Genomic DNA, 25,586 nt, shown 5'->3' on the forward strand with positions numbered 1-25,586 from the left:
TGGGATTATCCTCGGTCACCCAGTGGGTAGAGTTATTCCAGGTGGGCAGTAGGAGACTCCGCCTAGCAGGGTACCTGCCCTGGGCTTCTACAGGAGGCCGGGTGGAGAGTCTGTCACTTTCCCCAGCAGAAGGAGTCCTGCCCCATGGCTGGGGAGGGGTGCTGTGGGCCACGCCCCCGCCCGGCCCCACGGGGTGTGGATGCGATGGAGGGGCGTCTCTGAGTCTCTCTCTCCCATCCAGCTGGCAGCGAGCAGGCAGGCAACCCCCATGAGGTGACTGGCTACCGGCTCACATCACTGCGGGGTGAGGGGCGAGTCTCAGCCCCATCTCCCCGTGGTGGGGGGCGAGTCTCCGCCCCATCCCTGTGAGGGGTCGCCCCAGTGGGGCAGGGGGCGGACGCCGGCGGCAGGCGGCGGCCGGTCTCCTCCTTTGGCGCTGCGCGGGGTCCGCTCTGGGGGGAGCGGGAGGCGGAGCCGCAGCCAGCAGCCGCCGCAGCCCCGGCTCCTCAGGCCCGGGAGCGCCATGGCCCAGGCCGGGGTCAGCTCTAAGGCCAGCGAGGGACAGACGGCGGGGCAGCTCCGCGGGCGCTTCTTCCGCTCCACCTCCATGGCCGCCTGCTCCGGCCGCCTGCTGCAGAACCTGGACGAGCTGGAGCTCAGGTACGGCCCGGCTGGGGTCGCGGCCCGGCGCGCGGCCGGGGGTCTGGCAGTGCAGAGGGGGCTGGGGGCTCCTGCTAGTGCGGCAGGGTATTTTTTGGGGAGGGGAGAAGGTGTCCTGCTAGTGCGGCAGGGTATGGGGGCGGGGCGGGGCGGGGGAAGATGTCCTGCTAGTGCGCAGGGCATTTTTTGAGGGATCTTGCTAATGCTGCAGTAAGGACTGTTGAAGTGTGTTTCTGCAATTGGAGAGGAGCCCTGCTAGAGATGTGCTCAGCCAGTGGCGGTGGAGTGAGTGTATGGAAGCCTCAGGAGTTTGATGCTGTTGCTGATTTCTTGTCTCCCGTCTGTGCGTCTATTCCTGCCACCGGACTTGAATGAAAAAGAAGTTTGCTCCTGCTGGAATTTAAGCAGGCTGTGAGTGACGAGCACAGCTGCTTCCACTGCAGTGCTGGGGGGGAAGAGGGGGGACTGGGGAGAGACCTAAATATAGTTTCCAGGCTCATGGGGGTAGAAAGACACAGTTGTCATCATAAAGAAAAGGAGTACTTATGGCACCTTAGAGACTAACCAATTTATTTGAGCATAAGCTTTTGTGAGCTACAGCTCACTTCATCGGATGCTCAGTTGCATCTGATGAAGTGAGCTGTAGCTCAGGAAAGCTTATGCTCAAATAAATTGGTTAGTCTCTAAGGTGCCACAAGTACTCCTTTTCTTTTTGCGAATACGGACTAACACGGCTGTTACTCTGAAAGTTGTCATTATAGAGACCCTGTGGTCACACACATTTATTCAGGTGACACCATCATAGGATCTAATCATATTAGCCACACCATCAGGGGCTCATTCATCTGCACATCTACCAATGTGATAGATGCCATCATGTGCCAGCAATGCCCCTCTGCCATGTACATTGGTTAAACTGGACAGTCTCTACGTAAAAGAATAAATGGACACAAATCAGATGTCAAGAATCATAACATTCAAAAACCGGTAGGAGAACACTTCAACCTCTCTGGCCACTCAAAGATTTAAGGGTGGCAATTTTGCAACAGAAAAGCTTCAAAAACAGACTCCAAGGAGAAACTGCTGAGCTTGAATTAATATGCAAACTAGATACCATTAACTTGGGCTTGAACAGAGACTGGGAATGGCTGGGTCATTACACATATTGAATCTATTTCCCTAAGTTAAGTATCCTCACACCTTCTTGTCAACTGTCTAAATGGGCCATCTTGATTATCACTACAAAAGTTTTTTTCTCCTAACTAATTAGCCTCTCACAGTTTGTAAGGTTTCAGAGTAACAGCCCTGTTAGTCTGTATTCGCAAAAAGAAAAGGAGTACTTGTGGCACCTTAGAGACTAACCAATTTATTTGAGCATAAGCTTTCGTGAGCTGTAGCTGTAGCTCACGAAAGCTTATGCTCAAATAAATTGGTTAGTCTCTAAGGTGCCACAAGTCCTCCTTTTCTTTTCACAGTTTGTAAGGTAACTTCCAACTTATCTATATGTGTGTATATATATCTCTATATATCTATCTTCTTACTATACGTTCCATTCTATGCATCCGATGAAGTAGGCTGTAGCCCACGAAAGCTTATGCTCTAATAAATTTGTTAGTCTCTAAGGTGCCACAAGTACTCCTGTTCTTTTTGCAGATACAGACTAACACAGCTGCTACTCTGAAACATGTGGTCACACTTCTTACTGAACACAGCATATTTGAATTTTGGAGGGTTAGGCAGCAGGGGAGCCCTTTGCTTTATAAGGGGAGCTCCATTTTCCTTAGAGAATCATCTTGTTTCACAGAAGATACAATAATCCAGTGGAGCCAGGGTGCCATTTCAGGTTTTAGGAGGAGAGGGCAAATTTAACTGATTGCAGGGGCTAGTTAGGCACATGAAAACTCTAGGATTATGGGTTTTTGTTTTTTTCTTCAGATAATTTAGAAATTAGCTGTCAGGAGCACTGTATCTAATTCCTATGTAAAGAAAAAGATATACAAACACTAGTTAAAGCCATATTTTAAGTTCATATGTACGATCAGGAGATAATACAGCAAGATATTCCCAATCCCTGAGGTATCAGTTTTGGAGCCTTAACAAAGATATCAAAACATAAGTTTGATCCTTTGTACACTATCTTTAGTGGAGAGAAATAAAAATAAGTAATATCTGCTTAAAATATGCATACTTTCTCTAACAGACACACTCTGTGTTGCTGCCATTATCTACTCTATTTTAGTCCATTGTTGTTCACTCCACTAAAAACATATTTACTTTAACATATGTGATTACATTTTTTTCTCTTTATTTTGGCATATATGTTCATAGGCGCTGACTCTCTGGGTGCTCTGGGGCTGGATTTACGTTCTAGAAGGATACTATTGTTTGATTACACCACTTTAAATAAAGAATGACAAAGCACAATATGGTAATAAAAGTAATAAAGATAATTACTGCAGCCAAGACAGGTTAGGTGTGTTAGAACTCACTATTCAAATAATTAAATTTAAGCATAAGAGAGAAATAAAATTATGAAATGCACAGACCAGTCACAAAACTAAAATAACAGTACTGCAATCCTTAATGAACTGTGAAAGAATAATATTAGAGAATATATGTGCATTGTGCATTTTGACAGGAAGTATCAAGAAGTAACACCATCAACAACAATAATTATAATACAAGTGTGTGTGTGTGTGTGTGTGTGTGTGAGTGCACTGTCGCTTTAAGTCAAACACTCAGGAGCCTGAAGGCTTGTTCAGTTCAGCCCCAGCTCCTGCTCCTGAGCCAGAGACACCAGCACAGACAGAGTCTCCCTGTCCCCCCCCCCCCCCGGACCCCAGCTCAGTGGAGACAGGGTACATGGGCGGGAGGAGGGGGACACCAGCCCCTGCCTGCCTCTGCGCAGCAGATCAGGAGGCAGCTCCCAGTCCTGAGCAGTTTGGCCAGTGACAGCTCCATTGAACAATCCCAATCTTTTCAGTCTCTCTTCAAATGAGTTTTTCCACGTCCCTGAATCCCCTCTAATTCTGCTGTATCCTTTTTTGAGGTGGGGTGATCAGAACAGCACACAGTATTCTAAGTGAGGGTATACCATTGATTTATACAATATTGTAATATATTTTCCCTATTGTTCTTCATCCCATTTTTTATGCATATAACAGCTTGTTAGCTTTTTTGACTACAGCTGCACATTGAGCAGAGGTTTTTGTTTAGCTGTCCACAATGATTACCAAGTCCCTTTCCTGAGTTGATCCAGTTAAAAGAGAACTGTACAAGGTGTAGGCGTAGTTTGTGTTTTTGCCTCCGGTGTGCATTACTTCACAATTTGTTTTAGTTGTAGTAATTTTAGATGTTACTTGTAATTACAGGAGTGAAAATTGTCAGACAGGAATACAGTTTTCAACTGATTTCTTTCCTTGGCCTCCCGCATCCCCAAAGACAGTACCCTGCTGTGATATCAGTTTCCTCATCTTCCCTGCTGCGTTCAAGAAAATCTGTTCCACAAATGAAACTGTTGACTAGTTCATCTTTTGTTGCAACTAGGGATTATCCCCCGTCTCACCAATCTGTGAGAATAGTAGGGTTTCTGCATACAAGAGTAGTCAGTGGATTAAAAAAAAAAGTCACTGCTTTAAAGAATGAAGTGCTGCTTCTAGGCAGCAACACCAACAATCTTTCTTTGAATGGTGTTAGTGTGGCTGGGGAGTGTAATTTAATATACATCATATTGCACTGAGTGAAATAAAACTATTTGTTGGATTATTCTTGGTAATATAAATGGTGAAATGCAGTTGAACACAGTACAAAACTACCATTCTCACTGAAGTGATGACACTGGGGACACAGAACTATGAAATTATTAGTTTAATCATATAATTCTTAACCCATAACTAGTTTTCCTGCATTTATTCCAACCCCAGTTCTGAGGGTAGGCTTCAAAAGTAAAAGCTAGTAAATCTGAGATAAAGGGGAGAGGATATGTTGGAATTGGGCTCCATTGGTAGAAGTTGTTTAGGCCTGGTCTACACTAGTGAGGGTGGATCGATCTAAGATATGTCGACTTCAGCTACGCTATTCTCATAGCTGAAGTTGCGTATCTTAGATCGACTTAGAATCACTTACGTCGCGTCCTCGCTGCACGGGATCGATGGCCACCGCTCCCCCGTCAACTCCGCTTCCGCCTCTCGCCGTGGTGGCGTTCCGGAATCGACGGCAGAGGGATCGGGGATCGATTTATTGCGTCTACAGTAGACGCGATAAATCGATCCCCGATAGATCCCCAATAGATTGATCACTACCTGCCGATCCAAGGCCTTAGATTTGCTAGCTTGGTTGTCAAGGAATTGTTCCAGCCAGAAAATTGGATATTTGTTATTTCTACAGGCCTGGAGGTTTTCCATTGCCATGACTTCCCTTTTCCTCCAAAAAAGCTCATCTGTATCTATATATAGGTCATGGTATTCTGGTGTCCATAAGTAAGTGAATTAAGAGCTCTCTAAAAATATATGCAAGCTAAGTATTTAATCACATTCCCTACAGTACTCTATTGCTTCCCTTAAAGTGTGTCTCTGTCCTTCTGAAACTACAGGGGAACTTTTTTCTTAAGTAGGTGTTTATTAAGTAGGATACCTCAGAACAGAAACACAGAGGTGCTAAATAGTTCATCAGATTACATTGAAAAAGCTTCACTTTGTGTTGCTGCATTGTGTTTATCACTGTTTCAAAAGAGGCTGCACAGTGAAACGCACAAAACCTACCAACAATTACTAACCAATTTAAAAGTTTACTTTGCTGCATAACCTTTATATAGAGCAATTCGAATAAGTCAAAATGCTTTAAAATACAGATAAGTATCACAGCTCCAGTAAAAAAGCAAGTGTCAAATTACTCATCTGGAAATGTTTCAGAGTAACAGCCGTGTTAGTCTGTGTTCGCAAAAAGAAAAGGAGTACTTGTGGCACCTTAGAGACTAACCAATTTATTTGAGCATGAGCTTTCGTGAGCTACAGCTCACTTCATCGGATGCATATCGTGGAAACTGCAGCAGACTTTATATATACACAGAGAATATGAAACAATACCTCCTCCCACCCCACTGTCCTGCTGGTAATAGCTTATCTAAAGTGATCATCAGGTTGGGCCATTTCCAGCACAAATCCAGGTTTTCGCACCCTCCACCCCCCCACACAAATTCACTCTCCTGCTGGTGATAGCCCAGCATTTCATCTGGAAATGAAAGTGCAGACTGGCCTATCTGTTCCATGGGGGAATGTTGTGGTCAGATAAGTGACATGTACTAGAGCAGGGATGGGCAAACTATGGCCCAGGGGCTACATCCGCATGTGCCATGGCTCCCAGAAGCAATGGCATGTCCCCCCTCCGGCCATACCTCCGCATAGGAGCCTGAGGGGGGACGTGCCGCTGCTTCCAGGAGCTGCTTGAGGTAAGCACCGCCCAGATCCTGCACTCCTGACCCCTTCCTGTGCCCTAACCCCTGACCCAGCCCTGATCCCCTTCTCGCCCTCTGAACCCCTCGGTCCCAGCCCGGAGCACTCTCCTGCACCCCCAACCCTCATCCCCAGCCCCATCCCAGAGCCCGCACCCCAGCCAGAACTCTCACCCCCACCCCCCAACTCCCTGCCCCAAACCAGAGCCCCTTCCCAAACCCTGAACTCCTCATTTCTGGCACCACCCCAGAGCCCACACCCCCAGCCGGAGCCCTCACCCCAATTTCGTGAGTATTCATGGCCCTCCATACAATTCCATACCCAGATGTGGCCCTCAGGCCAAAAAGTTTGCCCACCCCTGTACTAGAGGAAGACACTGCACTTGCTTTCAATCACTTGTAGGCCAAGTAAAAAGCAGAAATAAGGAGAACTGGGTTTTTTTATGTAGTGTTCTTAACTGATACTCAAAACAATGAATAAATTGGAAGTCAGAGTGCAAAATACAGAAAGAAAAACACTGTGTCACCGTTGTAACTACAATAATTTGTCTTGAAATTGTTAATCAACATCAAAGCCCCAATCCTGCAAACACATATGTATCTGTTTGACATTACACATGTGGGACTGTTCACATGCATACATTTTTAACAAGTGCATAAGTATTTGCAGGATTGGGGGCCCAAGTTACCTTTCTGAAAATACTAGCAGGATATGGGGAACGATGGGTGAAATTCAGAATAAAATCCATGGCTCCTCAAACCAGTAAATACAAAATGAAATACTAGACAGCAGGTGACAGTGAAGTGAGGTGTTTCGACTCAGACCTCTCAAAAACTAACTAGTGGTATTGTTTTGGGTGCTTTCCCTTTTCCTTGTCCTCTCTCATTCTTCCCAATACTTGGCTCTTGAATCCCCAAGCCACTAAATCTACAGGTACTATTGCAATCTACATAGTTTACTTATATTTTAATTTACATTCTATAGTGTTGTGAAAAACTGATATTTGAATAAGTGATGCTATACAAAAGTGATCATGGAATATACAAGTAAGTGGAATAATATGATAGTGTATATATCCATATATGTATTCATTCTGCATAAGAATATTTTGTATACTATTGACCTTTATATTATTATAGTTTGTATAATGGCATTTCTGTATAATACTTTGTTTAATAATTTATATATGTAAAAAGAGTGGGTTCAAGTTTCTATTTTTATAGATTTACAGTCTGGTTAGATTCCTGCTCCATAGTGGAAGATTTTATTGTATCTCTAATGAGCTAATGATCAGAAAAGAAGTCTTGAGAACTCTATGCAGCCTTTTTATTTTGACTGAGATGTCCTTCACTGGAGGATCAGGAACCAATGAATAGCAAAGGTCTGCTCAGGCCTAATGTTAAATCCTGAACTAAACCCAACTAGACCACAGCCAATGCGACCTGATCCCAAGACTGTCAAGTTGTTTTCATACCTGGCCTGAGAAAATAATGAAGAAGGAAGGACTCACTGGCTTAAAATTGCAAATAATAGCACTGGGGCAACAGAACTTGGGGGTGTGAGGGGGCTAGCTCCCTGCAGTTGAAATATTGTAGGGGTTGAACTGTGTTTCTGCCTCCATGCATCACATCCATGAGGGCAGAGGCAAGAGCAGGACTGGAGGGACTGGAGCCATGCCCAGACCAGGAAGTAGGAACTGAGGTAAGCAGGGCCCTGATGCCAGTGCCTGTAGTGGGGAGCTGGTCCTGCGCCAGGTAGCCCTTTTCTTTCCCCAGCTGCAGAGAGTCCTCTGAGATGTCAGGTGCTGGTAACAGGCCTGGACAATGGGCACTCAGTGGCGGTCAGCACAGAGGGAGCTGGGGAGGCTACAGCCAGGACTGGGCAGGAAAGCAGGGCCACCCAGACGGAGTTGTCCCCCTGAGGAACTGGGCACAAGTAGGTGGGAGGTAGGGACTGGAAGGGCTCTTCCAGGCAGGTGTCATTTCTGCTCCTAGGCCTTCCTGAGCTCTCCCACTGTCCTTTATATCTCCCAGCTTTCCCCCTCCCACCCCAACTACCCCTTAACTCCCTCTGCTCCTCTCTGCTTCTTACTGGGGCCTCCCACTGCCCCTTCTTCCCCCATGTGCACCTTAGCACACACATTCAAAGTTAGTTTTCACTGCCGATGAATAGCATAGTTGGCACAGTCAGTGATAAGCGACTACTCAGAATGTATGCTAGTCAGATTACACCTGACCAGACCCAAACCCAACACTTGTAGTCGGGTGCCATTGGGTTTTGGTTGAGTGGCAAAGGTCTAATCAGAACCCTTTCAAACATGTTAAAGCTTAATATTTTCACTCTTAGTACTGTACCAAATATTCAATTTGATTAAAAATGTATTGCTTAGTTGAGCTCTTCTGGGTCTGTTAGCAAATCAGCATTAATGTGTTGTTACAGTACTTAATTTATGTCCAGGGAATTGTTTTATTAACACAATTCTTTTTATGGTTGATTTACATCAAATACTACAAAGGAAAGGAAAATTAGAATTGTAAGATTATGAAGATGTTGTGAGAGAAAAGAAATCTAATACCTTATCTGTTTAAAAAAAAAAAAGTTAATTTTCACTACCATATTTCTTTTTGGGACCAATTCATGGAGCATCAGTAGAATTGTGGGAAAAGATAAGTTAGTATCCCATGATCCCTGACAGTGATTATATTGCACTACAGGGAGAATCTGCTCCTCTGCCAAATAAATAAAAGTATTAGATTAGTAGATATAATGTATTTTTTTGAATGTGTGATATTCCAGATGTATGCACCTAAGTAAGCTAGAAAGATTTATTTCGTATTGGCCTGGTTACATGTCAGACTGAGGTTCCTCCCACTTGCGGGCAATCATTTTCTCCATGCTTCTGTCTCCCTTTTTGAACCTCTTTCCCAGACACATTCACACCCTTCTCCAAGTTGAATATGAAAGTCGGTGCACTTGTTACAGAAGGTTGAGATGCTGCTATTTCCACTGCATTGAAGAAATTAGCCGTGCCTTGTGTTCGAATGAATTTTCACAGGTTTTGATGTCCCGTCCTTTCACTAATGCAGGACAGGAAATTCATCATAAAAAGTACATGGAGCAAAGTGAGGATCAAAGTTGTGCAGGGCCTTGAAGGTGAGGATGAGAAGTTGCATATTTTAGAGCTCATAGATTCATACATTTCAAGGCCAGAGGGGACCACTGTGATCATAGAGTCTGAACTCCTGCATAACACTGGCCAGAGAACTTCCCCAAAATAATTCCTAGATCATATATTTTAGGAAAACATCTAATCTGGATTTTAAAATATTCAGTAATGGAGACTCCACCACAGCCCTTTGTAAATTGTTCCAGTGGTTGTTTACCCTCACTGTGAAAAATTTACACCTTATTTCCAGTCTGAATTTTCCTAGCTTCAACTTCCAGCCATTGGATAATATTATAACTTTCTCTGCTAGATTAAAGAGCCCACTATTAAATATTTGTTACAAATTGTAGGTATTTGTAGAGTGTAATCAAGTCACCCCTTAACCTTCTCTTTGCTAAGCTAAATAGATAGACTCAAAGAATTCAGTCACTATAAGGCATGTTTTCTAATCATTCAGTCATTCTTCTGGCTCTTCTCTGAGCCCTCTCAAATCTACCAACATCATTTTTGAATTGTGAGTTCCAGAACTGGACACAGTATTCCACCAGTGCCAAATATAGAGGTAAAATAACCCCTCTACTCCTACTCGAGATTCTCGTGTTTATGCATCCAAGGATTGCTTTAGCTGCTTTGGGTACAGCATCACACTGAGAGCCCATTTCAGCTGATTATTCACCACTACCCCCAATTTTTTTTTCAGTCACTGCTTTCCAGTATAGCATCTCCCACCTTATAAGTATGGCCTACATTCTTTGTTCCTAGATATAGCTATTTATATTTAGCAGTATTAAAATGCATATTGTTTGTGTTCGCCTGTTTTACTATGCGGTCCAGATTGCTCTGAATCAGAGACATGTACTCTTCATTATTTGCCACTTTCCCAATTTTAGTGTCGTCTGCTAACTTTATCAGTGATGATTTTGTTTATAAAAATGTTAAATAGCATAGGGCCAAGAGCCAATTCCTGCAGGACCCACTGGAAACACTCTATGACGATTCCCCATTTACAGTTACTTTTTGAGATCTATCAGTCAGCCAGTTTTTAATCCATTTAATATGTGCTATGTTAATTTTATGTTTGCAGTGTCACTGTAGCAGTTTTGGTCCCAGGATATTTGAGAGACAAGGTGGGTGAGGTAATATATTCTTCAGGTCAGAAAAGTTCTGTGTAGCTCAAAAGCTCGAGGTTGGTCCAATAGAAGATATTATCTCATCCACCTTGTGTCTCGTATTAATTTTATATTGTTCTTTTTAATCAAAATGTGGTGTGGAACGAAATCGAGTGCCTTACAGAAGCCTAAGTATATTATGTCAACGCTATTACCTTTATCAACCAAACTTGTAATCTCATAAAAAAAAAAGATATAGTTAGTTTTACAGGATCCATTTTCAATAAACCCATGTTGATTTGCATTAATTAGATTACTCTCCTTTAATTCTTTATTAATCGAGTCTGTCAAGGTTCCTCCCCCACTCTGAACTCTAGGGTACAGATGTGGGGACCTGCATGAAAAACCTCCCAAGCTTATCTTTACCAGCTTAGGTCAAAACTTCCCCAAGGTACAAAATATTCCACCCGTTGTCCTTGGATTGGCCGCTACCACCACCAGACTAATACTGGTTACTGGGGAAGAGCTGTTTGGATGCGTCTTTCCCCCCAAAATACTTCCCAAAACCTTGCACCCCACTTTCTGGACAAGGTTTGGTAAAAAGCCTCACCAATTTGCCTAGGTGACTACAGACCCAAATCCTTGGATCTGAGAACAATGAAAAAGCATTCAGTTTTCTTACAAGAAGACTTTTAATAAAAATAGAAGTAAACAGAAATAAAGAAATCCCCCCTGTAAAATCAGGATGGTAGATATCTTACGGGGTAATTAGATTCAAAAACATAGAGAACCCCTCTAGGCAAAACCTTAAGTTACAAAAAAGATACACAGACAGAAATAGTTATTCTATTCAGCACAATTCTTTTCTCAGCCATTTAAAGAAATCATAATCTAACACATACCTAGCTAGATTACTTACTAAAAGTTCTAAGACTCCATTCCTGGTCTATCCCCGGCAGAAACCAGCATATAGACAGACACACAGACCCTTTGTTTCTCTCCCTCCTCCCAGCTTTTGAAAGTATCTTGTCTCCTCATTGGTCATTTTGGTCAGGTGCCAGCGAGGTTACCTTTAGCTTCTTAACCCTTTACAGGTGAGAGGAGCTTTCCCCTGGCCAGGAGGGATTTCAAAGGGGTTTACCCTTCCCTTTATATTTATGACAGAGTCCCACATTTATTCTTTATTAAATGATTCCGATATCCGCAGTTCCATTATCTTGTCCAGAATCGATGTAAGGCTGACAGGCCTATACTTGGCTGTGCCATTCCAGATTAATAGCCCTGGAGAATGAAGTCTTCTGTTTATCCAAAGAATAAATGCATGAACAGCAATAGCAGTGTACCATGTTGAATATCACAACATGTCTCAGTCCTGACCCCAAGAGGTCACCTCTCAGGTGAGAAGGCCATAAATTACTCTGCAGGGCCATGCATTCCTTGCATTTTGCAGATAATACCACAAAAAAAAAATCTCGCTGACAAGTGCCACTTTGTGGTGGTGCAACATACTGTAGTAGACACAAATGTCTAGAGTAGCCACCAAACAGCAATTATTGCAAATAAAATAATTCTCAACATCTAGTTATCAGATTTGACATAAGATAGTAACACTTATCAAGGCATTACTTTTTAAAGAGCATTTTTATCAACTGCATAATATGAAATGTTTATAATTATCCTGATACTCTACAAAATCTTGCTAAACTAAGCTGTCAGCTTCTAGTCACATAACGATCACTCAGTATTTTAAGGAAGTGGTATTTTAGAAATCCTCTTTAGAATTATACTGATTCAAGATGCATCTCTGTAATGCAGTTCACTGTTTTTCAATGTCAGATGGTAGGACTTGATCCAAAAACCACTGACATAATTGAAAAAGATCCCATTGGCTTTGATGGAATTGGATCAGGCTCTTATTGAGTGTGTTGAATCAATGTATGCGTGCAATTGAATTACTATAAAAATCTGTTAAAAACTCTCCAAATTTCTTAATTTTAGTTTCAAGTTTCCAAGGGGAACAACAGTGAAGGGATACTTTTTAACAAAAGTTCTGAAAAATACTTTAACCAATGTCTTTTTAAAAGAGGCATAGTTGAGTTATTTAATATAATCATTAAAACGGCCTTGTAAAAGTGCCGTAAAAATGGAACCAACTCAGATACAAAATCAATTCACTGCTTTACTATCTTTATTATTATAATGAAAATGAGTCACTTTACAATACTTTCCTCACCCCCCCCCCAAAATCAACGCCTTTGTCAAGAATTTATATTAAATTATTTTCCCTTCACCAGTTACAATAAACATAAATAAAATAAGTTCAAGTACGTCTTAAACATATGCTTTCACTGACAATGATTAGATTTGTATCTAAATATTTCTGCATTTTCATCATAGCAGGATTATTTTATTATTATCTCCTCTTAAAGAGTGAAAAAAAAATCTAAATGAACTTTTGCTTATTCCTTTATCTAAGCTATCTTTTTTCCAACCATCTTTTGCTCTCAACTCATTTTCTGGCTGAAATCTTTGGGGCAGTGATGTAGATGCATGTTTATCTCAGAGATGACCATAAATGCCTTCATCTTTGAATTCGCTGTACAGGAAACTTAAGAAAATAAAGTGTTTGTTTAATACCATCACCAGTTTCCACACTGTATTGGGTACAAACAGACAATCTCTGCCCTGAAGAGCTTCCAGTTCTCCCAGTGTGTACTAACTGGGGTGCTGGAACAATTTGTATAGGGGAGGTGCTGAGTGCCATTGAGCAAAACTGCAAACCCTGTGTGTGATGAAACCCACTTCAAGCCAGGGGGTGCAACAGCACCCCTAGTTCCAGCACCTATGTACTCACATCCAGATTGAATTCATCATCTGCACAATGGTCCTGGGAATAATGTTGAAAAATTGCTTTTTTTGAGTAAGCTTCTTTTGATGGACAATATCATAATCCTGCCTCCTTCTCCCAAACACACACACACACACAACCTAGCTTTAACTTACAAAGATGTAAAAAGAGCGATTTGTATATCATCTTCTAGTACTATGACAGGTTTATCAAGACAAATATACTTAATGTTTTGAGTGTCAGAAAAGTTGTACTATTTTAACTAAACTTAAATTTAAAATTGATTAAATGCAGATCAAACCCTTTTTGAGCAAAGGTTAAACCAGTTTAAATGTATCTGCATTAGGAGGTTGCACTGATTTAACTCCAATTTAAATCACTTGAGTTAAACCAGCGTAACTTTTTTTACTGCAGACACATATAAACAGTGAATAGTGATCACCATCTTGTGGCTACAACCTGTAATGCTCTAGAGTACAAAGTATTTTGACTGCTTGGTGGATTCTGTCAGAAAGAGAGAGTGAGCTGTGTTCTGACTGTGCTTGGTACTATCGTTAATGAACATCGGGATAGATAAGAAAAATTTGTCAGTAAAATTACAACTGAAGGTTGATTTATAAAAACAGCAGTACGACTGGAATGCCACAAATGTATAGCAATTAGGACAATTTAGTGGTGTAATTTTAGTACAATGCTCTGCAACCTCAGAGATGTAAGGCCAGGGAACATCAGGGATTTAATTTCGTAGCTAAAGTTCCTAGACTGGGAGATCTGTAGAAATAGTGTATTTGATCTCTCTTGGAAAGGCATGTATCATGTTGCTATTAAGTAATCCTCCCATCATCCTTTCCCCAGGCATTGTCTGCCTTTAGTTGGAAGGGTGAGTTGAAATGAAGTTAGGCTCAAGAGTAGTATGGGGATATACATGGGAGGCCATTTTAATTCCTGCACCCAATAAAAAAAAACAGAACAAATAAAAACTTAGACTTTGAGGAAAAGAAGACGGAAAGATTGCAGCCACATGTTTGTGCAAAATGGACTATGTAAAGGAATTTGGTCAAGATATTATTGGAACCTAAATGGTTACTTAGTGCCACGAAGCAAAATCTATCTCTCTACCTTTGCCACCTTTAGTTGAGATGGAAGAATTAGAAATAGAAAGCAGTTACATAAGGGGGAAAGTAAAAGAACCTGTCCCTATTGTACTTATGTGGTCATTTATGCAGAGCTATGTGGCCCAAGCAATCCTGCCCATTTTTTGTATTCTATCATAAATTACTTTGTATTTATTTTTCAGGGGATAGGAATTTTTTTAGGTAAAAATATTAATGGTATTGGCACTCTGGTTGTAGCTAATATCCAAGTGAATGTCAGAGAGAATAGATCACATTTTTTCAGTATGTTTAATAAACATTGCAGGATAGCTGGATTCTCTTGGTTTTTACAAAGGGTTCCATAGACACAATGAAACAGACCTCAATTTGGGATTGTCTAAAATTTCTGCCTTGGCTGTTGGAAGAGTCTAGAACTGTCAGCACATTCATGTGATGGTCATCATACGACAGGTGGGGGAACTGGGAAAGCAGAGTTTGTATCATTCTTGCACAATCCTAGCAGCCAGTTAAATCTCAACAAACCCACTGCACCAGTGGTGGGCAGCCTGCGGGGTGCACACAGCCCGTCAGGGTAATCCACTGGCAGGCTGCCAGACAGTTTGTTTACATTTGCATGGCCACCCGCAGCTCCCTATGGCCGCAGTTTGCTATTCCCGGCCAATGGGAGCTGCAAGAAGCGGCCTGGGCCACAGGGACATGCTGTCCGCCGCTTCCCACAGCTCCCACTGGCCGGGAACGGAGAACTGTGGCCACGGGGAGCTGCGGGCGGCCATGCAAATGTAAATACATTGTCTGGCTGCCTGCCAGCGGATTACCCTGATGGGCTGCGTGTGGCCCGCAGGCTGCGAGTTGCCCACCACTGCTCTACACCATGACATTAATATTACTCAGGCAAGTGCAGAAACTGGAGGACTGAGTGGGGAAAATTTTATCTTCTGGCACTTATCTCCAGTGCTAATGATTCTCTACTGTGCATTTTCTGTCTATTTGTGGTGTTCCCCAATTACTTTAATCAATTCTAAACTCCTGACCTTCAGGGCATGGTGAAGGATTGGGAAATTAACTGAAGGATTGAAACCCAGGTTTCCAGTATAGTATTTCCAAATCTGAAGGCCAGATCAAGCTCTCTTGTACACAGCAAAAGGGGGAGGGGAGAATAAAGGAGCACAAATAATGGCCAAATATGACTAAACATAGAGCACACAGAGCAAAGCTTATGTGACATGCACGTCCCCCAAATAGAAGGATGTTACACAGTTTGTGTGTAGTATGATGATGATTACCAGAGAAAGAGGGTCGGGTTAGAACAATGCTTCTTCAGCTCTCGTCCCCAAATGCCCCTACTGTACTTGCGCTACATTGATGACATCTTCATCATCTAGACACATGGAAAAGAAGCCCTTGAGGAATTCCACCATGATTTCAATAATTTCCATCCCACCATCAACCTCAGCCTGGACCAGTCCACACAAGAGATCCACTTCCTGGACACTATGGTGCTAATAAGTGATGGTCACATAAACACCACCATATACCGGAAACCTACTGACCACTATACTTACCCACATGCCTCCAGCTTTCATTCAGACCACACCACACAATCCATTGTCTACAGCCAAGCTCTACCACATTTGCTCCAACCCCTCAGACAGAGACAAACACCTACAAGATCTCTATCAATCATTCTTACAACTACAATACCCACCTGCTGAAGTGAAGAAACAGATTGACAGAGCCAGAAGAGTACCCAGAAGTCACCTACTACAGGACAGGCCCAACAAAGAAAATAACAGAACGCCATTAGCCATCACCTTCAGTCCCCAACTAAAACCTCTCCAACGCATCATCAAGGATCTACAACCTATGCTGAAGGACGACCCATCACTCTCACAGATCTTGGGAGACAGGCCAGTCCTTGCTTACAGACAGCCCCCCAAGCTGAAGCAAATACTCACCAGCAACCACACACCACACAACAAAACCACTAACCCAGGAACCTGTCCTTGCAACAAAGCCCATTGCCAACTGTGTCCACATATCTATTCTGGGGACGCCATCATAGGGCCTAATCACATCAGCAACACTATCAGAGGCTCGTGCACCTGCACATCTACCAATATGATATATGCCATCATGTGCCAGCAATGCCCCTCTGCCATGTACATTGGCCAAACTGGACAGTCTCTATGTAAAAGAATAAATGGACACAAATCAGAGGTCAAGAATTACAACATTCAAAAACCAGTCGGAGAACACTTCAATCTCTTTGGTCACTCGATTACAGACCTAAAAGTGGCAATTCTTCAACAAAAAAACTTCAAAAACAGAGTCCAAGGAGAGACTGCTGAATTGGAATTAATTTGCAAACTGGATACAATTAACTTAGGCTTGAATAAAGACTGGGAGTGGATGGGTCATTACACAAAGTAAAACTATTTCCCCATGTTTATTCCCCTCCCCCTTCTGTTCCTCACACATTCTTGTCAACTGTTGGAAATGGCCCATCTTGATTATCACTACAAAAGTTTCCTTCCCCCCTCTCCCCCCTCCCCCCCCCGCTCTCCTGCTGGTAATAGCTCACCTTACCTGATCACTCTTGTTACAGTGTGTATGGTAACACCCATTGTTTCATGTTCTCTATGTATATAAAATCTCCCCACTGTATTTTCCACTACATGCATCCGATGAAGTGAGCTGTAGCTCACGAAAGCTTATGCTCAAATAAATTTGTTAGTCTCTAAGGTGCCACAAGTACTCCTTTTTTTTAGGAGGAACTTAGTTTGCTGCATCATTTGGAGTTTAGGAATGTGAGCTCGTGCCTAAGCTGCTACTGGGCAAATACAGGCCTCTATGCATTTCCTACAACTGCTTGCCTTCTTCATCGCCTTCTGCATCACCTACTGCTAAGGAAACAGTGATTGTGGAGGCAGTGTGTAGAGCTGGGGTGCAAACATTTAGTGCAGCATGCTCTCCTGTTAAAAGGTGTGTTATCCAGAAGGAAATTCCATCTGAAGTTAATACCAAGCTGAACAGCATTAACTTTGGCTCTATAGTTTCTTTCTCCTTCTTGGGAGGGGTGAGAGATTGGTTGGTGTATTGCTGTAGCTGAGATACCAAGGATTACAATATTCATGAGAGAGCCATGCTGTGATTGACAGTGACTCTACACAGATGCCTTGAGAACTGTGGAGGAACCAAGATGCCCCAGGAATCCTTATGTTCCATGCAGCTGCTAACTCCTTATCCCCGTAGTACCCTGGGATTTCTGCACAGGAAATTGAAGAGAGCTCTCTAGCTTTTCTTAGGGTGGCAATTTTGGTTGGATGAATTCCTGGAGATTTCATCACATGACATAATCTTTAATTAAAGATTAATATTTAATTCCTGGACGGTTGGCAATCCTAGTTTTTCTCTTAGCCCATTTTTACGTAGAAGGGCTTGATGGTCCTTTTATCACATCTACACTGATGAAATACCTGTGGCTCCAACTTGCAGAGCCCAGGTCAGCTGACCTGGGCTCAGGCTGCAGGCTAAAAATTGCAATGTAGACATTTGGGCTCAGGCTGGAACCCAGGCTCTGAGACCCTCCCGCATCGCAAACCTCAGCTCTTCAGTTCCAGCACAAGCCTGTGCATCTATATTGCAATTTTACAGCCCCACAGCCTAAGCCCGAGTCAGCTGACCGAGGTTAGCAGTGGGTGTGCTGTGGGTCTTTTATCATGGTATAGGTGTACCTGATATTGCCCTGAATTGGCAGACATGTGACTTGTCCAACAACACTGCAGTGTTGCTAAAACTAACTCACAAGGCTGATTGAAAAAAACTAGGAAACACTGAGAGCATGTTATGTGGCTGAAATGACTTTATTATTTATAGATTTTTTTTTCTTCTGCTTGGTTCAACTTTACTCAGGGTTGAAGCCTTGCGTGATGCAGCATCTGCTATGGAACAAGAAAAAGAAACTCTGCTAGAAATGATCCATGGTATACAGAACAGCCAAGATATGAGGCACATCAGTGAAGGTGAGAGCCTGCCTTTTCCTAGATTCTCATTTGAAACTTGTTTTGGAGAAATCAGTGGATACAATCCTAAATTACAGTTAGTATACCTGTTTTACATGCAGCTCAGTTGAACTGTTTGAAAGTGGTGAGGCAACAGAATAAATGTAAATCTGTTTGAGCTAATGTAGTGTTAGTTAGATGGATCCTGTTACCTTAGTAGCCTTTTACACCTGACTATTCAAATTCATATCCTAGTTCAGTGTAGAGGACTACTGTAAGCATTATTGCATATGTGAAAATTACCCTTTTGGCATGCCCAGCCCATCACCACCTTTTCAAAGTCAGGGTCAGCTCACCTGTGCTCCTGGTGAGGGAGAACTTTATTTAGACATATAGAAAGTGATGGACACAATTGAGTTTCAGCTGTCTCTAAAGGGGAGAATTGGCCTATTAGGCAGTCATATTTATCCTTTCTCCTATTACAGAGGTTTCTTAGCAGTCTCTTCCTGTATGTAATCCTCACAGGTTACCTTGATATTCAGGTGACCTACCTTGATATTCAGGTGACCATCCATTGGATGAATGGGACCTTGCCTGCTATGTTCATTAAAAGTCAAGCAGGAAAGTATTCTGTTAATCATTGGTTACAATCTGTACTGTCCCCCAATATCAGAAAGGGTACCAACTTCTGTCAAACAAGCAGTTGTTAAGCAGACAGCTAAAGAAACAAGTCTCTTGCCAGGGTTGATCTTGCTGATTGTCACCCTGTTTTTAACCATCTTCTTTTATGTAATAGTATCAAGAAGGTTGTGACACAGCAAGGCTGATATCATCTGGACATCGTCCTTTGGTTTCCTGGTTACTTTAATTTTATTTGTTTTTTTAAACAGAATATGTCATGGAAACTGTACTAGATACCCACTCATACAATGGGTGCATGTACCTATTAGTAAAAAACATAAAGTAAGATATTTTTGGTGCTAGCAGTATTCCCCATTATAAGTACAGGGAATACCTTCTCAAACTTAAAATATGCTGTATACCATTAGAAGAAAATATTTCATCTGCTGCCACTGTAGCCAAAAGGAAAAGTCAGGAGTCTAAGGACTTCTGAAAAAATCTAAACAGCAGCTGATGAGGGGATATTATCTAACTAACAGACACTAACTGGGGCCAACTGGCTGGCTCATTAGTGGTACCATTCTTTTTATTGAAGGATTGCAGAGGATGATGCTGAGTCAGGGCTTGTCTACACTTACAGCACTGCATTGGTGCAGCTGTAGCATTTAGTGAAGATGCTAGATGGGAGAGCTTCTCCTGTCTACGTGGATACACCACCTCCCCGAGATGCAGCAGCTATGTCGATGGGAGAAGCCCTCCTGTCGACATAGTGCTGTCTACACAGTGTAGACACATAGTGCTTTTCCACACCACTGAGCAACGTAGTTATGCTGACATAAGTTCCTTGTGTAGACCAAGCCTCAGTTATTTATCTGCCCTGATAAACCTCTCATGTAGGGTTCCACAAGGATCTATTATGTTATTCCTGTGAGTAGTGCTCTAAAAATACAGTTCACTCAGCCACCGTAAGGTCAGATCATATCCCTTTCCTGGATTTTCATTTTATTAACAAACATTAATAAGTTAAGAAACCAGTCTACCCCTTCTCTCCACACTTAGTTGCACTACTGCATAGCATGCAAGAACTAAAGCAATAATTCCAGTAAAGTGCTCTTTATCCAGTTCTATTTTATGTAGCAAAATACTTATTTAATTTTTTTTTTTTTTGCAGCTCTGCTAGAAGCTTACGTAGATGCTGTGACTAGTGGCTTAGTTCACGTTTTCCTATCATGAAGAAAAATAAGCACTGAAGTGTAATTCAGCTCGGTAAAGTGACTGTGAAAGTGGCACACTCTTATTCAGTGAACAAAAGCAGTATACTGCCTCATTGCAGTAACACATAACCTTTTACTGCTTTTTTTCACTGCTGTTTACACTGCAGAGCCAACACAGCTAATATTAAGAAGCAGGATTCTATTCCATGTTGTGTATCATCAACAGACTTGTCTAATAAGTTCCAGTCGGTTATATGCATGCAAGCCAGCTGAAAGAATGAGGTTGGCCAGGTGTCAATGAGGGTCCAATTTAGCATGCAGAACCATTATTATTGGAGATAATGCACGAGATGGAAGAACCAAGGTTGACTTTCAAGAACCAGGCTGTGATAGAAAGGCCGGCAGTTAGATTGTACCTGTAAACTTAGCACATTTGGTCTAACGTTGAGAGACAAATTTAGGACTCCTTTATTTTTAGTTACTGTTCAAAATAGAATCACCAGTTGAACTTTCTGGTCTGCTTTAAAAATATTTTTATTGCAAACCAACAGCAGAGATGTGTATCTACTACGTACACTAGGGTAATTTGATTGTATGTGTGAAATTGTTCATACCTAAAAGGGCTGGTTTGTAAATCAGAACATTTTATTTTTAAATGTAGGTGAAAGAGAAGAACTTTGCCTGACTGCCAGTCGTCTGATGGGCCGAACCCTCACTGTTGAGGTTTCTGTAGAAACAATACGAAACCCACAGCAGCAGGAATCCCTTTTGCATGCCACAAGGATGATTGATGAAGTAGTCAATAAACTTCTTGACAATCTGGAAGATTCCAAAAGCCGTTTAATGTCACTTTATGGTGCATGCACGTCTGAGGTACCATCTGGACCCATTGATCAGAAATTTCAGTCTGTTGTAATTGGATGCGCTATTGAAGATCAAAAGAAAATCAAAAGGAGACTAGAGACCCTGCTTAGAAATACAGAAAACTCTGAAAAGTCAATCACGTTGTTAGAACATCCAAAATCAACTGTCCAACAGCTTTGCAACAACGAACGGGATTAAAGTAGTGATAGCTATTTGGGCAGATCAAAGTTAAGTCTCCATAAAGGTTGCACGGAATGCAAAGAAAAATGTTACTTTTTAGCACTAAACTAATAATACTTTAGAGTGCTGGGTGCAAATATTAAATAAATACGGATAGCACTGCCTTAGGTATCAGAAAGAACATAGATATTTTCTTTCACAATGAAGATGTGATCTAAGACTGCTATCAGGTTTGCTCCTCTAGACTTAAACTTTATTGGTACTGCTGCTGCAAATTGTAATTAATGTACTTCTGCTGCACTCTTAAAGCTAGTCAGAATCTAATTTCTTTCTCTTAAATTTTTGAAAACTTAAGCTGATGTGTCATGTACTAAGATTTCACCTAGAAAATTTTTTTTCTTTGGTGAATACTTTGTATGAAACAGACTTATGAGAAAAAGACAAGTCACGCAATAAACAAGAAGAAAAAATGGATATACCACACTCTATTTTCAGTAATGAGTAACTTTTGTTAGTGATAATTAGTACTTGGCACTATAGCTTAAAATGCTTTACAGAAAAGGATAAGAATTGTCCCCATTTTACAGACATTGTGGTAAAATAACTCGCACAAGGTCACACAGCAGGCTGGGAATAGTATCCAGGTCTTCTGACTAACAGTTCCATGCTCTGTCCACTGGATGCTGCTGCCTTCTAGCCTGTTTATTAACTAATGCTCAGTTTGGGGCTACTGTGGGCTAATGATTTCAGAGTAACTTAAAAGAGGAGTTCTGCAGAAATGCTTTCATGTCCTGCAAATCAAAGATACTTTTTTTCCTATTAATCCTCTATGAAGCATAACAAAGTGAAACAGCTGGATCTACAAACATTTTAAAATGGTTTATATTCAGTTATGATGTAAGCAGATGCTGGTCTCATTAAAGTCAATGTAAATTGCTCCTGCTCATGCCAAAGTGGAGGTTAGACCCTGTTTTCCCAAAACACAGACATCTTTTTCATGTTCATCACTGGTGTTTGTTATAAAGGAGAAAGCTTTTATAGAACTTCCTATTTGTACACCCTGTTTCATAATGTCAAACGCTGGGTGAAGTTGATTATTAAATGAAATTTTAATAACAAGAAAAATCAAATGCTTCAATGAGTTTGTTAAATGCATTCATTCTGAAGTTTGAGTGAAGCAATAGTTCAGTAAGATGCACTAGAATCATAGAATATCAGGGTTGGAAGGAAACTCAGGAGATCATCTGGTCCAACCCCCTGCTCAAAGCAGGACCAATCCCCAACTAAATCATCCCAGCCAGGGCTTTGTCAAGCCTGATCTTAAAAACCTCTCAGGAAGGAGATTCCACCACTTCCCTAGGTAATGCATTCCAGTGCTTCACCACCCTCCGAGTGAAAAAGTTTTTCCTAATATCCAACCTAAACCTCCCCCACTGCAACTTGAGACCATTACTCCTCGTTCTGTCATCTGCTACCACTGAGAACAGTCTAGATCCATCATCTTTGGACCCCCTGTCAGGTCGTTGAAAGTAGCTATCAAATCCCCCCTCATTCTTCTCTTCTGCAGACTAAACAATCCCAGTTCCCTCAGCCTCTCCTCATAAGTCATGTGTTCCAGTCCCCTAATCATTTTTGTTGCCCTCCGTTGGACTCTTTCCAATTTTTTCACATCCTTCTTGTAGTGTGGGGCCCAACCCAGATGAGGCCTCACCAATGTCGAGTAGAGGGGAACGATCACGTCCCTCGATTTGCTGGCAATGCCCCTACTTATACAGCCCAAAATGCCATTGGCCTTCTTGGCAACAAGGGCACACTGCTGACTCATATCCAGCTTCTCGTCCACTGTAACCCCTAGCTCCTTTTCTGCAGAACTGCTGCCGAGCCATTCAGTCCCTAGTCTGTAACCGTGCATGGGATTCTTCTGTCCTAAGTGCAGGACTCTGCACTTGTCTTTGTTGAACCTCATCAGATTTCTTTTGGCCCAATCCTCTAATTTGTCTAGGTCCCTCTGTATCCTATCCCTACCCTCCAGTGTATCTACCTCTCTTCCCAGTTTAGTGTCATCTGCAAACTTGCTGAGGGTGTAATCCACCCCATCCTCCAGATCATAAATGAAGATATTGAACAAAACCAGCCCCAGGACTGACCACTGGGGCACTTCACTTGATACCGGCTGCCAACAAGATATGGAGCCATTGATCACTACCCGTTGAGCCCGATGATCTAGCCAACTTTCTATCCATCTTATAGTCCATTCATCCAGCCCATACTTCTTTAACTTGCGGGCAAGAATACTGTGGGAGACCGTGTCAAAAGCTTTGCTAAAGTCGAAGAATAACATGTGCACTGCTTTCCCCTTATCCACAGAGCCAGTTATCTTGTCATAGAAGGCAATTAGGTTAGTCAGGCATGACTTGCCCTTGGTGAATCCATGCTGACTGTTCCTGATCACTTTCCTCTCCTCTAAGTGCTTTAAATTGATTCCTTGAGGACCTGCTCCATGATTTTTCCAGGGAGTGAGGTGAGACTGACTGGCCTGTAGTTCCCAGGATCCTCCTCCTTCCCTTTTTTAAAGATGGGCACTACATTAGCCTTTTTCCAGTCGTCCGGGACCTCTCCCGCTTTGAGTTTTCAAAGATAATGGCCAATGGCTCTGCAATCACATCCGCCAACTCCTTTAGCACTCTCAGATGCAGCGCATCCGGCCCCATGGACTTGTGCTTGTCCAGCTTTTTTAAATAGCTAAACCCACTGCTAATGATGGTCTGCAGCACATAGGTTTGTTCCCAAACCTCCCACTTACAGATAAGTTAACATAATTAATCTCTTTTATGCAATGAGGTTGTAATGTTTGTAATGTATTCTGTTTTTGATTTTTTTAGAAACGTCCACCAGCAAAAACATATGTAACAGGGCTTGTAAAATATTCAATAACATCTCTGTATAGCACTAGTTTGAGGTGGGGAATGAAATAAAGAACTAAGTTCCATTGTTACCCCACTTATTGGTATAATACACAGTTTGTGGTTTTGCTCACAAGGACAGTGACCTTATCACTAAGGATAAGATTTTGTAACGGAAGTCACGGATTCCGTCACTTCCAGATACCTCTGTGACATTGTCTTCTTCCAGCCCTGTGCCTGGGGCAGTGGGGCCAAAGCCATCAGAGGCTGGAGGATGCAGGGGGCCCTGGAGCTTTCAGCTGCTGCAGGCGGCTGGGGTCCCAGAGCTCTCAGCAGTCATGAAGGGGCATTAGCTCTCAGCTGCCAGTGGGGGTGGTAGCTCTAAGTTGATGGCACTGGCAGGGGCCCTGCTGCTGCCAGCCCTCAGACTCCTTAGCTCCTGGCCACCACGGGCGGGGGCCCCGCTGCTATCAGCCAGGGCAGGTGGACGGTGGGGGCCCTGTTGCTATGAGCTGGGGCTGGTGGTGGGAGGCCTGCAGCTCTGAGAGCGTGGCAGGCAGTGGGGCCCGCAGCTCTTAACTGCTGCTTTCAGCTGGGGCAGGGGGTGGGCTCATTGCTGGTAGCCAGGGTATACACAGTGGGGGCCTCACAAATCTGAGCAGTGGTGGGAACCCTGCTGCTCTCATCTGCCACCTGTGGCACACCCCGCTGCTCTCATCTGCAGCTGTTGCATGGCTCCTGCAGCCGCTGTGGGGGAGGGGGCAGGAGCTACAAGTCCACTGCTAGAGGAGTTGCCCGCCAGCTTCCTGGCAGGTGGGAATTGTCTGCTCTCTTGGGGGTGGGGGAACTGAGGCTGGCAGGCCCCTGGAGTTGGGGCTTGGGGAGGGAGCACCCTCTGCACCTCCTGACTCACCATCCAATTTGTGGGTCAGACTTTCCTGCCTAGCGGTGGCTCTGCCCCAGAAAGGTCACGGTGCCTTCTCTAAGGGTTCACTCCTCAGTTTCTGCTTGGCCCAGGGAGTCTAACCAGGGCCCTGAGCAATTTCACAAAAAAGAGTCACACATCTCCTACAAGAAGGGGTTACAGCAATTTATTTGAAGACAGACCAAGAGAACAGCAGCAAACAAAAAAATGAGCCAAGTGGCAACATTAAGTGCTAAGCAGCTAGCAGAGCAGTACCCTAAAACATTCCATGGAAGTGGAGGAAAGGTGTTTTGTACATCATACAATGTACCTATTGATTGTATGAGAACGCTGACTCTGGAAAAGGACAAGGGGGCAGGAGCAGTGCATGGACCCTCCCTGGCCACCTATGTGCTTAGGGACTCTAGGGATCTGGCAGCCACTTCCTGGGAGCCATGGTAAGCGCCCCTGGGACCCTGCACCCTGAACCCCTTCTGCACCCCAACCCCAACTCTGAGCCCTCTCCTATGCCCAAACTCCCTCCCCAGCAC

General features: G+C 42.9%; 1 protein-coding gene across 1 annotated transcript; it reads left to right on the forward strand.

Annotated features, from left to right (window-relative positions):
* Positions 1 to 222: 222 nt before the first annotated feature.
* Positions 223 to 24,228, forward strand: BAG2 (BAG cochaperone 2). Its single transcript, XM_084624607.1, has 3 exons — positions 223 to 660; positions 18,261 to 18,370; positions 20,846 to 24,228. Exons 1-3 carry the CDS (start codon positions 524 to 526, stop codon positions 21,244 to 21,246), a joined length of 648 nt encoding a protein of 215 aa, XP_084480733.1. The 5' UTR covers positions 223 to 523; the 3' UTR covers positions 21,247 to 24,228.
* The last annotated feature ends 1,358 nt before the right edge of the window (positions 24,229 to 25,586 follow it).

Source organism: Lepidochelys olivacea, assembly GCF_965140295.1.
Source record: "Lepidochelys olivacea isolate rLepOli2 genome assembly, chromosome: 3".
NCBI lineage: Eukaryota > Metazoa > Chordata > Testudines > Cheloniidae > Lepidochelys > Lepidochelys olivacea.